Source organism: Lichenostomus cassidix, chromosome 3 (assembly GCF_008360975.1).
Source record: "Lichenostomus cassidix isolate B80296 chromosome 3, HeHo_3.0, whole genome shotgun sequence".
In the NCBI taxonomy this organism is placed as follows: Eukaryota; Metazoa; Chordata; class Aves; order Passeriformes; family Meliphagidae; genus Lichenostomus; species Lichenostomus cassidix.
Genome location: NC_139483.1, coordinates 59,767,096 through 59,781,911, shown reverse-complemented (window position 1 = coordinate 59,781,911; position 14,816 = coordinate 59,767,096). Strand labels below are relative to the sequence as shown.

Here is a 14,816-nt window from a genome sequence, read left to right as displayed (position 1 = left end):
CTGAGTCATCCAATTACTTGCATAGTCACTGGCGTGGAGACTGAGTTTCAAATCTTCTTGTCAGCCCAAATATTCCCTACCAGTAAAAATGCATTGAAGAAAGGCAGATATATCCACATACATCTTACCAGAATACTGAAGTACTCACATCACCCAGACACTTAAGGACAAGCCATTCTGGGGCATGATAGATCATGGCCTCCCAAGATTTCAACTAGGTCCTGTGTAAAGAACCAGGTCAGCAGCTTTGTACAGATAGAGGATATGGAAATGTGCAGATGCATGTGTAGGTAGTTGATTCCTTGAGCAGTGGGAAGACACCAAAAGACATTTAAAAACCTGAATCAGTGTCAGTGAATGAGTGCTAGAAGCTTCTCACTAACTTAAAGCTTCTGTAAAAGCACCATTAAAATTGAGGTATCCAAGGATGCTTCCTCAGCAATTATACAAAGAACTAACTAGAGATGAAAAAAAGAAAAGCTATCCTCTCACTAGGATCTACCATCTCTTTCAAGCTGCTTAAAGATACTGGTCTTATGTTGGAGAACTCATATTTTGCAGCTTTAGATGCACATGTTCCGCAAACAAATGAACATCACAACTTTCAAGTAATTCATTTCTATACCAGTTTATAAAAACAAAACACCAAATAAAATAATCTTCAGCCTCGTTCCAAATAAATTATAGTTCTATTTTCAGCACAGTATTTACCTTTACATACTAATTTCACTAATCTCCATTCCGTGGGTGATTAGGACAGCAGAGTATCTGCCCGGGATTTCTCTGTGGTAGCACACCAAACATGTCTGCCTGACCTAAATGGCAGCAATGTTTATGCCATTTTAAATGGACAAGTCCTTCATTGATTCAATTAAATGGCTGCTTTAGTGAAAGCTTTCTTTGCAGAAAGATCAAGGCCATTTCTTATGCCTAAACCATCACTTATGTTTCGGTCTTCTAGCCAATGCCTGCAAATTGGCAGGCCCACCCCATACAGTTCCAAAAATGTCCTTCTCTGTCCTTAGGGCAGCTTCCAGTGGGAGCTCTCTTCCTGCTGTCACCACCTTTTTCACAGCCTGAATCACAGCAGCCGGACCCTCTGTGTACTGACTCAGCCAGGCTCGGGCTTCTCCTACGGCTGTGGTTTCGTCCGAGGACGGCAGCGTGTCCTCGGCGAGCCCGAGGCGCAGCGCTCTCTCGGGGTCCACCCGGGCAGCCCCGCCCAGCAGCTGCAGCGCTGCCCCGCTGCCCACGATGCGCACCAGCCGTGCAGCTCCTCCCCAGCCTGGCGCCAGGCCCATGTGCTTGTGGACGAACCGAATTTCACTTCCAGGCGTCATCAACCTGTCAAAGAATAACAAACACGCAGAGGTCAATCCATGCATCGACTTTCATTTTCAGCTCGACAGCCCTTAATTTCTATTTTCTCCTCCCCTCTGCTTCCAAAGGCTGATACAATTTGACAGCATGCTCATTACACCTGGAGCTGGAGTATCTTGATTTCTACATCACATGGTGCCATAACTGCAGATTTTGGCCTTTCTCAAAATTAGATACATATGCTGCTACAAGTAAAGATGCTTAGTGCCCATACTGATACCTGTAGTCAATGCTAAGAAGTGTTGAAAACAGAGCTGCAGACAGAGGACATGTTACATTTATTCACAGTGGGACACGGCCTTGCTAATTCATGCCTAAATCAAGAGGGTACTGGGTAAAACACAAGCAAACTAATGTACAAAACATTTCTCAAGAGGATTGTGGTCTTAGTCTTAGATTGTGGTCCCTCCCTGGGGAGGTTTGGTCAGCACCCTCATGATTACACCACAGGTGGGGCTTTTTTGTTCTGTATTTTAGAGATCCATGTGAGTTTGATTTTTAGCTGCTCATTACAGCGAGGGAAATTGGGATGGATGCTCAACTTATGGCTCACAATGCACAATAGAACTCCTTTCTATTCATGCTTGAAGTGTGTAATAGAATTGCTCCCCTTTACAAGGTAAGTCACATTCCTCTTTCCAAAGATTTCACATCTTTCTTTTCTATGCTGCTTTTCTACAGCTTCTCACCTCCTTTACTTAAGAACTCATGTAGGACTGATTAAGCTATCTCCCTGGAGGAGCTCTGCTGCAGTGGACTGTTCTGTCTTCACACAGTGGTCACAATGACACACGTTAGGTTAGCGGAAAAACCCTCTAGAAATAGAAACATATAGAAAAGATGTACAGAAACAGACCAGTACTTGCTCTAAGGGTGATGTTCTGCAGTGTGGCTGCTTGCTGCTGATTGTAAGGCAAAGGATGGAAATTACATTTGTGAAGTAGATTAGCCTCTACTTCAAGCACTAATTGGCTTTTTGAAGATAAATCTTGTAATACTGAGGTCTACACACAAATCTGTTTCCTAATAACGCAGTTTTCCACAGTGAAAATACCAAGACAAACAGCTTTGAAAGGGGAAAGAAAAGGAAAACCTTTAAAAAAATGCAACTTCTAGGAGCTCACTGTTCTCAAATCTGCTTAGTTATTGTTAATTGTAAGTTTGCTTGGTTGCTTTATTCTTAACCAGAGCACCATCAGCATTCATGCCACACTGTACAGCATCAGAATTGAAGAGCTTACGCTTTATCCCAGATCCAGCACAATGCACAAAAGCAACAGCTGACAGGCCAGATTGCATGAAAGCCTTTTTGTAGAGATAGCAGAGGAAGGTTGTGTGACAAAAGGAAGAAAGCAGAGTATTGCAGGGGAGGAAAGGCTTTAAGCTAACATTATCAAGTGCTTCCCAAACCCAGCAAATCCCAGGGAGCTCAGGTCGCTTCTCTCCAAAAGAATGACTCTGCAAGTATTTGAAAACTCCTTTACCGGCTCAGCTTACTCTGCAATTTGCTCACATCCACTGTCCCACTGGAAAAGCAATAATGAAAGTATTATGAAGGGTTTAATTCTAGCTGTGCTGGGTGATGTGAGGCACTAAAAAGGAAGGGGTCATAGGCAGCTGGGAATTTGATGCTAGACAACCTGTAGGCACCACAGGTCAGGGAGGCCATGTTGCACTTGTATGTTGAATCTGAGATGGTTTCACACAATGTTTAGTGTGTGGGAAGGGTTTCTTTGCAGAGTCTTCACCTCCCTCAGAAAAAATGGAACCAAATACAATGAAAGGAAAATAAACCACTGACAGCTTAACTCACAGAGAGACTGCAAGGCTGCACCTTCCAGAACATCACAGGGATTCACCTCTTCCCACAATGCTCCTTTGAACAAGCTCCTCAGAAAATACTGAGACAAGTTGCAGTCAGTGGAAGGTGTAACTGTAGTATTGGACTCCCTTCGGGCTTAAGAAAGTTATCTACGGTTTTTCAGACTTTTCAACTATGAATCCTCTCCTGAACTCACACCATTTCTTACAGAAACCACCCATTACACTCTCTGTTAGATTTATCACTCACTTGCAGTCCCCATGCCCCAGGAAGCAATGGAGACCTGAGATCATGTCTGAAGAGGCAGAAGTAGCTGCCAAGCCAGCCTGGGATCAGCCTCTGAACACCACCAGCTGCAGCCTCGCATACATATTTCCCTTTTCATTGTATGGAAGGAATTGAGTCTACCTTCTGAGACATGACAGATCTGATCTCCTATTAAAAGAATTTATGTAAGAAAAGCACAGCAAGCATTACTTAACATAAAGAGGAAGACATCAAAAAGCTGGAAAGACCAAAGTACAATTCCTGAGCTGTTTGTACCTTATTCACCTAGTACTGGCCCTGCCTGAGACAGAATGGTAGATAAATACAAAATTAGCCCTGATTTGAACAGTATGCCTGTTCTTGTCTTTCAGGTCAAAGAAATTAAAATCTGGGTCCCCTGTATCCCAGGGGAAGGTCATATTGCTATGCTCCTACACACATGCTTTCCCTGTCCTAATAAAGAAAATCTGTTGCATGACAGTATTGAAAAAATATTTATTTAATGTAATTAATGTACAAAGTGACAGAAAATCTTACAGTAAACAGGGAAACATACTTCAGCAAAATCCTCACAACTTAAATTGGAAATAAGAGGTCAAGGTAATATAAGCCCCAAAGTGCAGCTGAAACCTTCTTTGAGAACATTTTATTTCCATGTTATGAACACTACAACCCCCTCTAGGAAGAAAGCACAGCCACCATGGGCCACATCCAATTTTGTGTTAGTCATCTAAAGCAAACGAGCTACAGCAAATGTTCCTGCTGTACATTTTAAAATGTTCTCAGCTGTGCTAATGTTACAAATCCTCCCCCTTTGATCTGAGCATTCCTTCATTCTGTGACATCTCATTGTACCCACAAACAACTGACTGTCACATAGCATCTCATCACATCACATCACATCACTGGCAATGCACGTGAGAAGAAACCTTGTCCGTTATTAACATTGCAGCCTAACAAATCCCACCCTTATAAAGGTACACTTGCTCCCCAAAGGCAGCACTTGCTGTTAGCTAACAGCTATGCTTTCCTTTGCTAAAATATTTCCCAGCTACTTGAAGCCAGAGAATATACAATAAAAGCTGAAAATGCAAACAAAAACTTTCCTAATTTTTCATACCTGCTTATTATAAATACTAATGTTACTGAGCTGTTCCAATGGGTGTAATCAGTTCCTTGGCAGAACTAAGATTATATTAAGATCTGTGCTGGTCTATACCTCATCATTTCCTGGACTTCAAGGTTTGAGTTATATTCAGCATTCTGACAAGGCAAAGGCACTAATTAAGATTGCTAGGGAGGGACAGATACCACCCTCTATTTTATGCATTTTAAAAGCTCCTACAACTATGCTTTTGAAACCCATTATAAGGGAAAAAAGATGCCTAAAACATTGTGTGTTTTGTCAGCAACCTGGATTTTGTTCCCATTGCCTGTTTGACTCCCTGTGTCACATAAGGACACAGTTCCTGACTTCCCATCTTTCCCTTCTAGTTGGCATGAGACTGGCACACCATGGAGGAAGGCAGCAGGCATCATGCAGTGCTGCAGCACCTGGTTCCCACCTATGGTTGTACCGAGAGAGAGCAGCCAGAACTGCAGGAGATGACTTTTATCTCCCTCACAAATACTTTGGCATCCTGCTCTAAAACCACCAATATTAATATAAATAATAAACAGAGCTTATGTCTTCGGGTGACAATAAGTTCCCTCACTAAATCTGCTACCTTCTTCTATAAATTTCAGCAACACCTATCTGCAAGGTGATTAAAAACCAATAAAAAGTGGAAAATTCTCCAAAAATGACAGTCAAAGGCCTTGAGGTACAACTGAAGACATCCATGATTTTAGCATGCTGTAGAGCAAGAGTTATAGAAATAATAATAAATCTTAAAGTAGAATTATATATTTTGCAAAGCATAGATGCAAGACACCCAGACAGATGTAAAGCAATGTATATACCCACTCTGGTGCAGGGAGATGGGGAATGGGGATTATGGACCAAATCATCACATGTTGTTTCTGTCACTGCTCAGGGAGAAGAGTTCTTCCTCTGCTCCAGTGTAGGGTCCCTCACACAAAGACAGTTCTCTGCAAACTTCTCCAATGTGATTCACTCTTCCACAAGGTGCTGTCCTTCAAGAACAGCCTGTTCCAGCGTGGGCCCACAAGTCCCACCAGGCAACTTGCTGCAGTGTGAGCTCCTCTCTCCACAGGTCTACAGATCCCTGCCAGGAGCCTGCTCCAGCATGGGCCTCTTATGGGTTCACAGCCTTCTTTTGGGCATCCACATGCTTGGGTGTGACTCTTCTCCTGGGGCTGCAGATGGGTCTTTGCATCCCCGTGGTCCTCCGTGGGCTGCAGGGGCACAGTTGCCTCACCATGGTCTGTAGGGCAATCTCAGCTTCAGTGCCTGCAGCACCTCCTTCCCTCTTTCCCTCCTTCTCCACTGACCTTGGTATCTGCAGGGCTGCTCTTCTCATATGTTCTCACCCTGTTCTTCTCTGGCTGCAATTACAACTGCACAGTAACTTTTCTCTCCCTTTTAAATCTGTTAACACAGAGGCATTACTATCATTCCTGACTGACTCCGCCTTGGCCAGCAGCATGTCGATCTTGGAGCCAGGTGGCATTGGCTCTACCCGACATGGAGGAAGCTTCTGGCAGCTTCTCACAGAAGCCACCCCTGTAGCCCTTTCGCTACCAAAATCTGGCCATACAAACCCAAAACACCACCCAGACCACACACACAACTATTGCAGGCACAGGAAAAGAGACATATTAAAGAAAAAGGAAAGCACTAAGAAAATGGTAACAGAAGGAAGGTTATCAAGAGTCAAACACTTGTTTTAACCAGCAAAGAACAGAAGAATGAAGTTGATGTACAATGCTGCCATACACTTTGCCCAACACGTATGCCTTTCTAATACACATATCAATATGGCATCGGCTTAATTAATTCTCTTTAAATTAAGTAACAGCAGCGTTATGCTGACACACAGCCAAAAGAGCTTTTTAAAATACACACTGCTGGGGAGTGCAAGTTGAAGAACTTGTTAAGAGGTCAGGTATGGCATTATTTGCAGACGGTGTTTATCATGCAGATTGAACTTCCTTTGCCAGGTAGACCTGAGAATTTGATGATCTTGCTAGCAAGTAAACAAAAGTTTACGTGTAACTAGTTTAGGATTTTGTAACTTTGCTTGGTGAGTGCTCCCAGCACAATTCGCAACAGCAGCAGCTCTCAAATGCATGCTGAGCAAGAAAGCCAGTCCCTTGTCCACCTCTTCCCTGTTGTCCAGCTGCACCTTCTAAACCCTAAAAATACAATCCCTGTCCCATCACTTCATGAGCAAATTGCACCTCACTCCATCTTCCTTACACTTCCTCAGCACCCCAGGGGACACAGCAGATCCCAGTATTGATGGTGGGTTCTTGAAGCAAGTGAATGGGACTCGGGCAGCAGAGTCACACCAGTACTGTCTGTAATCTGATCTCACTTCTCTTGCTGAGGCACACAAAACCCACCAAAAATAATGTGCTGCTCTTTCACACAAAATGCTGCTGAACACATGCAATGATGGGATGTTTTTGGTCGATGAAACTGTTACAATACATTAAAGCAATAGAGAGGGTTGTGATTGTCGAATTTGTAGCATCAGAGCAAAAAATAAACTATGTGTTCCTTTATATGCACAGCAATAGCCTTGATTTCAGATTAAACAGAAGTCCTTTATTTCAGGTTGATTCAGTGCACTACACAAATCAAGTAATCTTTTCTAGGCTGCATTCTAAGCTTTTTAAACAGAAAAAAAAGCAGCTTTAAAGTGAATGGCTGAAATGCAGTAACTGTTCAGATAAGGCAGAAGTGAGTGGTTGGATGTGAAAGCAATTCCATAACATAGAAACATAACCTCTGCTACAACTGTACCCACACAATTCTGTAGCTCCAGTTCCTTGGCTCAGGCAGGGATACTCAGGGATCATGCCACAGGCAAGTGGCAGCTCCAAAAGCTGACCATAAGGAGCAATTAATTGGGACTGCAAATGCTGTTTAGCCTGAGGTTTGGGCAAGGATGATCACTAAAGCAGTCAAGCACTGTGGAACTTCACACTAATTTGAACAATTCATGTAACACATACCATGGGGTTTTGAATCCTCCAGGTTCACTGCCTTCTCCCCATTTTCTTTAGCATGGCATGTGGATCTGCAAGGTTTACCTTGTACCTAGTGCTCAATCCGCCCCTGGTATCTACATTCCAAATCTCAGAGTCAGAAAGATACACCAGATATCATACACCTTCCCATTTAATATACCTTATACCTATTCTCCCCACCATGGTAAGACAGATATTAAAGCACATGTAAGATACTACAGAATTTCCTTAGCCTTACAAATTCCTGAGGCATTGTATATGAATGCTCCTTGGAAATTGCTGCAAAATAATCCCTACCTTCTCCAGAATGTTTAACAACAAAAGCAATTCCTGAGTACAATCTTGAAGACACAGCCTGAATATGAACTACTGCCTTGATATTTTCACAAAGCCACAGAAAGCCTCAAATGACTAAAGGTAAGGCTGCAGTTTGTGCCTGCAGAGACCTGACCTGGAAACCTGAACACTAAGAGGTTAATTACATGACAACATTGTGTTCTAGTAGTGACAACTTATCTTGTGTAAGTCTTGTTCAATATTCCAATACATAAGCCTCCATAGTTATTACAGAAACTCATCTTAAAACAACAAATGTGTTAACCAGTCATTTTTGCAATAAAAATGAATTTTGAAGCAGCAAGGTACTGTGGGAAGAATATTCTCCAGAAGAAATATGCAGTACTATACTAAAATAATTTAGCCAGTCAGCAAAGTTGCTGATTAGCAGCTTCCAGTCCTTACTTCAATTTCCATGACAGATGTTTTTAGAATTAGACCCTTAAGAATAAGACAGTCTCCTCCAAAAAGCAAGCTGGGACTAATTAATCCCTCTCTGCCTATCCAGTACGTTGTCTCGGCAGTCTCTTTATCACTACACCATCAAATAATTACCTAGATATTCTGTAAAGGGATTATCTAGACAAAATGGTTAAAGATTTTTCTGAAAGTCAGTTTACTACAGCCTCTATCACCAAAAAAACCCACCCTTGCTCTCTGAAAATGTTAAAAAGTGGATTCATCCTGAGAAGATTTAGTCATAATTTCACTTATCTTTCAATCTCACTTGATTAATTGGAGAGACTTTAAAGAACCAAAATGACCTGGATTAAACATTTAATCAATAACTCCTTGCTAATTCTATTTAGCAGATTTTTGAACTGGAGCAATGCAGTGAATATTGGCAAGCCATAACTGCTACATGCTTTCCCAACACAGCTTGCTAGTATTAATTCCCTCTGCACCTCTCCCATATCTTCTTTCTCACTGACAGCTTCACATGTTTCAGCCCTATGCAGAAAAATAATAGAGCAATTAGACACTGCTGGAATTGCTACTTCAGACCTGCGACAGCACTGGGACTTCCAAAGTGTAAATACTGTAAAACCGATAGAAGTAAGGATTTGTGCTACAAGCTTGTGGAGATGGTCTAGGCAGACTGGCATCATGAAAGCAACCCCCCCAAATGTTTGCTCTTTCTGAAAATCCTTTAGTCACAGATATTCACTTGACAGATGACTAAACGGTAACTACGGAAGAAGATAAAAATGAAGACAAAATGGTTTAAAGATAGTTTGGGGGAACTGCATGCCTTGTGCTTGTCTTAGATACAGTTGCTCAAAGCTGCTCTGCAGTCCCAAAAGGCTAAAAGAAGACTGTGCACATTAATAATCTTTCCTGTTTATCAGCTTTAATCCATAACCTTTTCTACAAGAAAGCAATGGAAAGAAGTAGGTCCAGCTACTCTTTTAATAAGCCCATCAAAAAGTCACCCCTCTGAAATCCTTTCAGTGATTTAAAAATACTCCACCAATTAAAATCACAAAACAAAACACCTTCTTTATTTGAGGTTTAAATAAATTAAAATGATACCCAAGAAACAAAATTAAAAAAAATCCTACCAAGCCTCCCAAGCACAGAGTGTTCTAGGCACACTCTAAATCGCAGTGTCAAAGGAGTAGGCTTGATGCCATCCTAAGAAATTTCACCAACACAAAAGCTCGCTTTTCTCACAGCTCTTCTCAAATCACTTTACAGACTATATGGACTTTTATTTATAGTTACTGGATTATTTTGTAACACTCTTAGTGCATCCATTTTCCCCCCACTCACCACAAATGCTAAGAATCAATCTTTACATAAAGTTGCCCAGAAAAATATCTCATGTCTCCCTAGCACGTAGTGCCTTTACCCACTACCTTTGCTGTCCTCCAGTCAGATTTTCTAATGCATTTTATGGAACTCCAAGGATGAGGGTAAAAATCAGATTAAGTAAACAGACTTCTAATTACAGAAGTATTTTCTTAAATAAGAGTTAACATTCTTCTGAGTTGGCTGGGAAACCTGAGGGCACTTCCCAGAGAGGAGCAAAGGGACCTAAACAATGAGAATTGCATTCTTCAAAGAAGGCCTTAAAATAGCAATTCATGACGTGACTCTATCACGCTTTCTCACATCATCCAGAGTCAAATGAAATGCAGAAGGAAGAATAACAAAGTCATACTTTCATCTAGAAGCATAAAACATTTGGTTGGTGCTGAAATTCTGAAAAGTGGAGTCCTGAATCAAAAAAATGGAATATGTAGCAGTGAGAAGAATTAGAGGAAGAGTTGGAACACTGGGACACCAGTGCAGAAATTGCTAAACAGACATGAACCATTTTAGGAGCAATGTGGTCTCCAGGAATAAACAGGAGCTTAAAGTGTGGATAACCTCCTCTAATTGCCCAAATATTGCAATATTCAATGGAAGAGGAGGCTCCAAAATCAACAAAGTCAGCTCAAAGAGGCTGCAAGGTTACTAATTCTAAAAAAGCCATTCCAGGGAAGAAACACAAAAATAATAATGTTGCTAGAAAAAAGTCCCTTGGATAGGAGGAATTAAATTATAATAGGCAGACACAGAGAACTGCATGTCCCCCAAAAAAGAGCATCTCATCAGTGCAGCAAAGTCTGCACTGAGAAAAATCAAGAAAAGGCCCCTCAGCAGCACAAAGAGCTCAATAAGGCAGCAGAGAAGACCCCCTGGGAGAGTCCCCTGGCAAGACCCAGAGTAAAACTGGTCTAGACATGACTGTGTAAGAACAACCAGAGAAGTGAAAAAGTGTTTATTTCTTATAACACATCCCTGATCAAAGGAGATGGGCTAAAAGAGGGCCAGAAAGGTCTTTGGTTTGAGAGAAGGATTATAGAAGGAAAGAAACACGGGGAAAGGAGCTGTTGCTAATATCCTGCCGGAGCAGTCTCAATCAAGACAAGGTAGGCAAAGCCCCCCCAAAAGTCTCCTGCAGGTGATGTCTGCTGTCATACAAGCTGCCATCCACAGAGACTTTCAATCTCATTCTGGACCAGAATCTCCCAGGAGTCAGGCACAGATGGAGGCTCACACAGCAGACCTCGATTAGGGGGTTGAAATCTAATTTTTTACCTCATGCTTGACACTTCCTCACCCATGGCTTCACAGAAGCTGGAAAGAAAAAAGCATGCTATAAAAAGCTACGTTTCTTCTAAAAGGGATAAATGAAGCTGGATATTGGAAATTGCAGAAAGACATTTTCTGCAGCAGGAATGAAAAATTGAATTAGATGGCAGATCACAAGGCAAGAAATAAGGGCCCAAAAAAAGCATGACTGATTAAAACAACACAAGCAGTATTAAAAGAAGTAAGATGAGCCTTTTTAGTTTGCTTTCCTCTTCCCAGTCATTTTTCAATAAACTGACAGGAAAGAAAATTATTTGGCCAAACCACAAAGTGAATCTGCCCCATTTTTCAGGATGATACCTCTTTAGGCTCACATGCATTGTCCACAGGGGGTTCCTGCAGCCCAAGGTTCCATCCCCACCACGGTGCTGGGGGTGGGCAGCACCATGCAGGAGGGCTTGGTGGAGATGGGGATAGGGCTGACCAGGAGGCTCATGCAGCCCTTCGCCACAGCCACGCCAGGCTGTGTGTGCTGCACACACACATTGGGCGGTCCCTTCGCATCCCTGCGATGTGACGTAAATGCTGTATGAGCCACACACAGTTCCCTCACCCCAGCTTGTGCCTAAGCATCCAAGTGATCTGAGCAGTTCCAGAAAACAGCTGGAAAAGTAAGTTAAAAGGTCTTTCCCAGGTAGGAGAGACAAACTTTTTACAATTACATAGATAGCAATAAGGACTGCCCCATCCATGGGTGCTGCCTTGGGCCTGTTCAAGAGCCCCTGTGTGCACACTGGCAAGGAGCTGCATGGTTTTACAGAGGCTTATTGAACTCACAGACAGCTCAGATCACAATTTAAGAATACACAGAACCAAGAAAATAAAGCAGACACTGGGGAGCTCCAATTCCCCTCAAGCATGCAGTATGAACTCTGAAAGCGGCATGAATCACCCAGAACCATGAAGTAGGACTGAAGCCCCATCGTTCAAGATGCAGTGCCTGGATCCTCCTTACTATCTGCAGATGTACAACAGCAATCCATGGACTAGTGCCCTATTTTTCCTCCCCTGCTAATGACCAATACCTTACTAACATTCTCTTCTTCCAATTCCCAGTTATGACTGTATCTGTGTTACCCTGGTGTCAGTGGGTCCCAGGCACCTCGGTTACCATACAATTTTTTCAGAGTAATTCTCATCTTGCCACAGCCCTTGGGTCTTACAAATGAAGCAAGTTTTAGCTGTTCTTTACAGGCTGCCAAAGCCTCAATACACAAGTGAGTGAAGGCCAAAATAATGCTCACAGAAAAATTACTCATGCTCGAAACCTGAAATCTTACATGAGTCTTTCCTCCTCCTCCAAAAAAAAAAAGAAACTAGAGCTATTTGGATTCTGTTCAAGCAAACATTTTCAAGAACAGATAGGCCTTTTAGAATAAAGCAAAAATTTCTATCAGGAAAGATCCAGTAACATTTTACCAGTTTCTTTGATGAAAAACAACACAAAGACCACCTGGATGTACAGGTGTTTGATAACTAAAATTTTCAGTCAAATCTAAATGACAGTATTCATCTAAAAATAAAAAAAACCAAAGTGGAGCTTGTCTTCAAGGAGGAAATATTGCATTTTTAAATTATGTGCACAGTTTCATGCAGCATATGCCAACCATGTTAATAACTTTGGTTTCCCACATCTTTATTTTCATCATGTATGTTTACTAAAGCCATAGAAAACAGAATAAAACTCTCCCAGACCAAATTCAAGAGTCTCTTACGGCAGGAACATTTCAATCACATTTTCTGCTCATCTCTACTGCTGATACACAAAGGGGAGGAGGGGCTTCCCATCAATGGCTCAGAGCTTGGCATCTAAAATGTCAAACATGCAAAGATCACCTCACTTGCCTGAACTCAGCCAACTGGAAAGGAACAGCATTTCTTCACATCAGCCCTGAGAGGTGCAAGGTTCGAGCTGTTCTAATACTTTACTATGGATTTGATGTATCAGGTTTCTGCAACTAACAGCACTAAAGAACTTAAAATACAACGTAACGTCACACTAACAACCCTTCACAAGATGTAGGGTAACAAGACACGCTTTGAAATTCAGCTGTCTGTGCATGTGGTGCTACCGATGCTGCATTTGCACATCCTACACAATTTCTGACTAAAGCAAAGAGAGATCATACACTTACTTGAGATCACTGGTGATTCAGTTATAATGGAAGGTTGCCACTTTGTCAGGATACCATGTTAATTTCAAAGAAAAAAATACTGATGGTCATGATTGTTTTTTTTAAATTATCATGGTGGCTGTGACCTAAGTTTTCCAGGTATGATATATTACTTCAGGGACTTTTTTGGGGGAGAGGGGAAGAGTACAATGATATAACTCAAAAAGGCATAAATGGGATAGATAATTTAACATTAAAATTCGACATTGAAGCATTAACTGGTTCCTTCTCCTCTTTACTTTTTAATATAGAGTATTAGTTATACTGAAGGGAATCTCAAACCTACTTAAGATCGCTAATGTCATGTTCAAAGTACCTGGACAAGAAGCAGGTACATTTTCAGCAAACTGTAACAGATCCCCCACAACTATGCCTAAGAGTGTGACCAATTATCACCAAAAGTATAATCTCCCCTGCTCTCTTTTTATTTACAATCTTTGTCTCTTTCACACACACACACAAATCCATGATAATTTAAATTATTGTGTTTTTCTCAGTCTGTATATTTGCTTTTTGTTTATGAATATGAGTCATAAGCACACAAAACAGTACTGGAAGATAAAACCTAGTAACAGACCATGGACACAGCAGAAGTGCTTAAACACAGCAGTTTAAGCACAATAGGAATCTCTTTAACATAAGAATTTACAACTTGATTTATTCCTACTGACACTGCCGAGTCACAGCACAGTAATTAATTTCTTACTGACTACAGAATCCAGGAAGTAGGAAGCCACCAAGGTTAACAAGTTCAAACAGTTTGCAGTCTTGTTTCACACAATTTTGCATAAATCTGGAAGGAAGAGAAACACAGAGGTCCAGCCTGTTGGGCTCCAAATCGTTGCTAAGACCTTGGGTTGCTTTGGATCAGAGACAAAAAAAAAGAAATGAGGGCTGAAGAGGAAGACTGGAAGTTGCAATTTTGAAGGCAATGTTTACAGTGAAAGTAGGTTGAGATTCACACACCTACTTACACTCAGGGAAATTGAGTTATTTCAGGAACATTTGGTCATTTCAATGAACAGTAACCCTGATGTGGATGATTACCCTTCAGAGATCTACAATGTTAACTATATTGCTACTTGGAGTGATAAAGAGAGGAAGAGTTATTTTCATAGTCCTTCAACAGCACATGACAGGGCTGAAAAATGAGATAGCTAACAGGGACTCAGGAAGATATTTTCTGGAAACTGATCCAGTGCAAAGCTAGGCAGTTGAAAGCTGTGGCTTCAGGGGAAACTAAGGGTATGTAACCTCTCCCCAGAGTGAAAAGGAGTAGATTGCACTCCCACCCCCTACAGTTCTTTGCCATCTCTCAGAAGCTTAGCTCCTCCTTTACACTGGCTCTAGCCAATACTATATTCCCTTACAAGCCACTCTAGTTAACTGTGAAAACAGGAAAAATCCAGGCCTTCTGTTGCTTCTTAGTGAAGTAATTGACTCATACAGGCATCTTCACTGGTGCTTGGCAAACCAGAAGCAAGAAGTGAGCTGGGAATATGCAACAGGGACACCCTCCTCCCACATTCAGGGAAGCT

The 14,816-nt window shown here is 41.7% G+C and overlaps 1 protein-coding gene across 4 annotated transcripts in view; it reads right to left on the bottom strand.

The window, feature by feature from the left end:
- Positions 1 to 612: 612 nt before the first annotated feature.
- The window catches only part of ECHDC1 (ethylmalonyl-CoA decarboxylase 1), a 40,724-nt gene continuing 26,520 nt past the window's right edge, over positions 613 to 14,816 (bottom strand). For all 4 annotated transcript variants that reach the window (XM_085056015.1, XM_085056016.1, XM_085056014.1 and 1 more), the window contains one exon: positions 613 to 1,344. In XM_085056015.1, the coding sequence (XP_084912141.1) occupies positions 939 to 1,344 (406 nt within the window). In that variant the 3' untranslated portion in view covers positions 613 to 938. The remainder of the gene's footprint in view (positions 1,345 to 14,816) is intronic.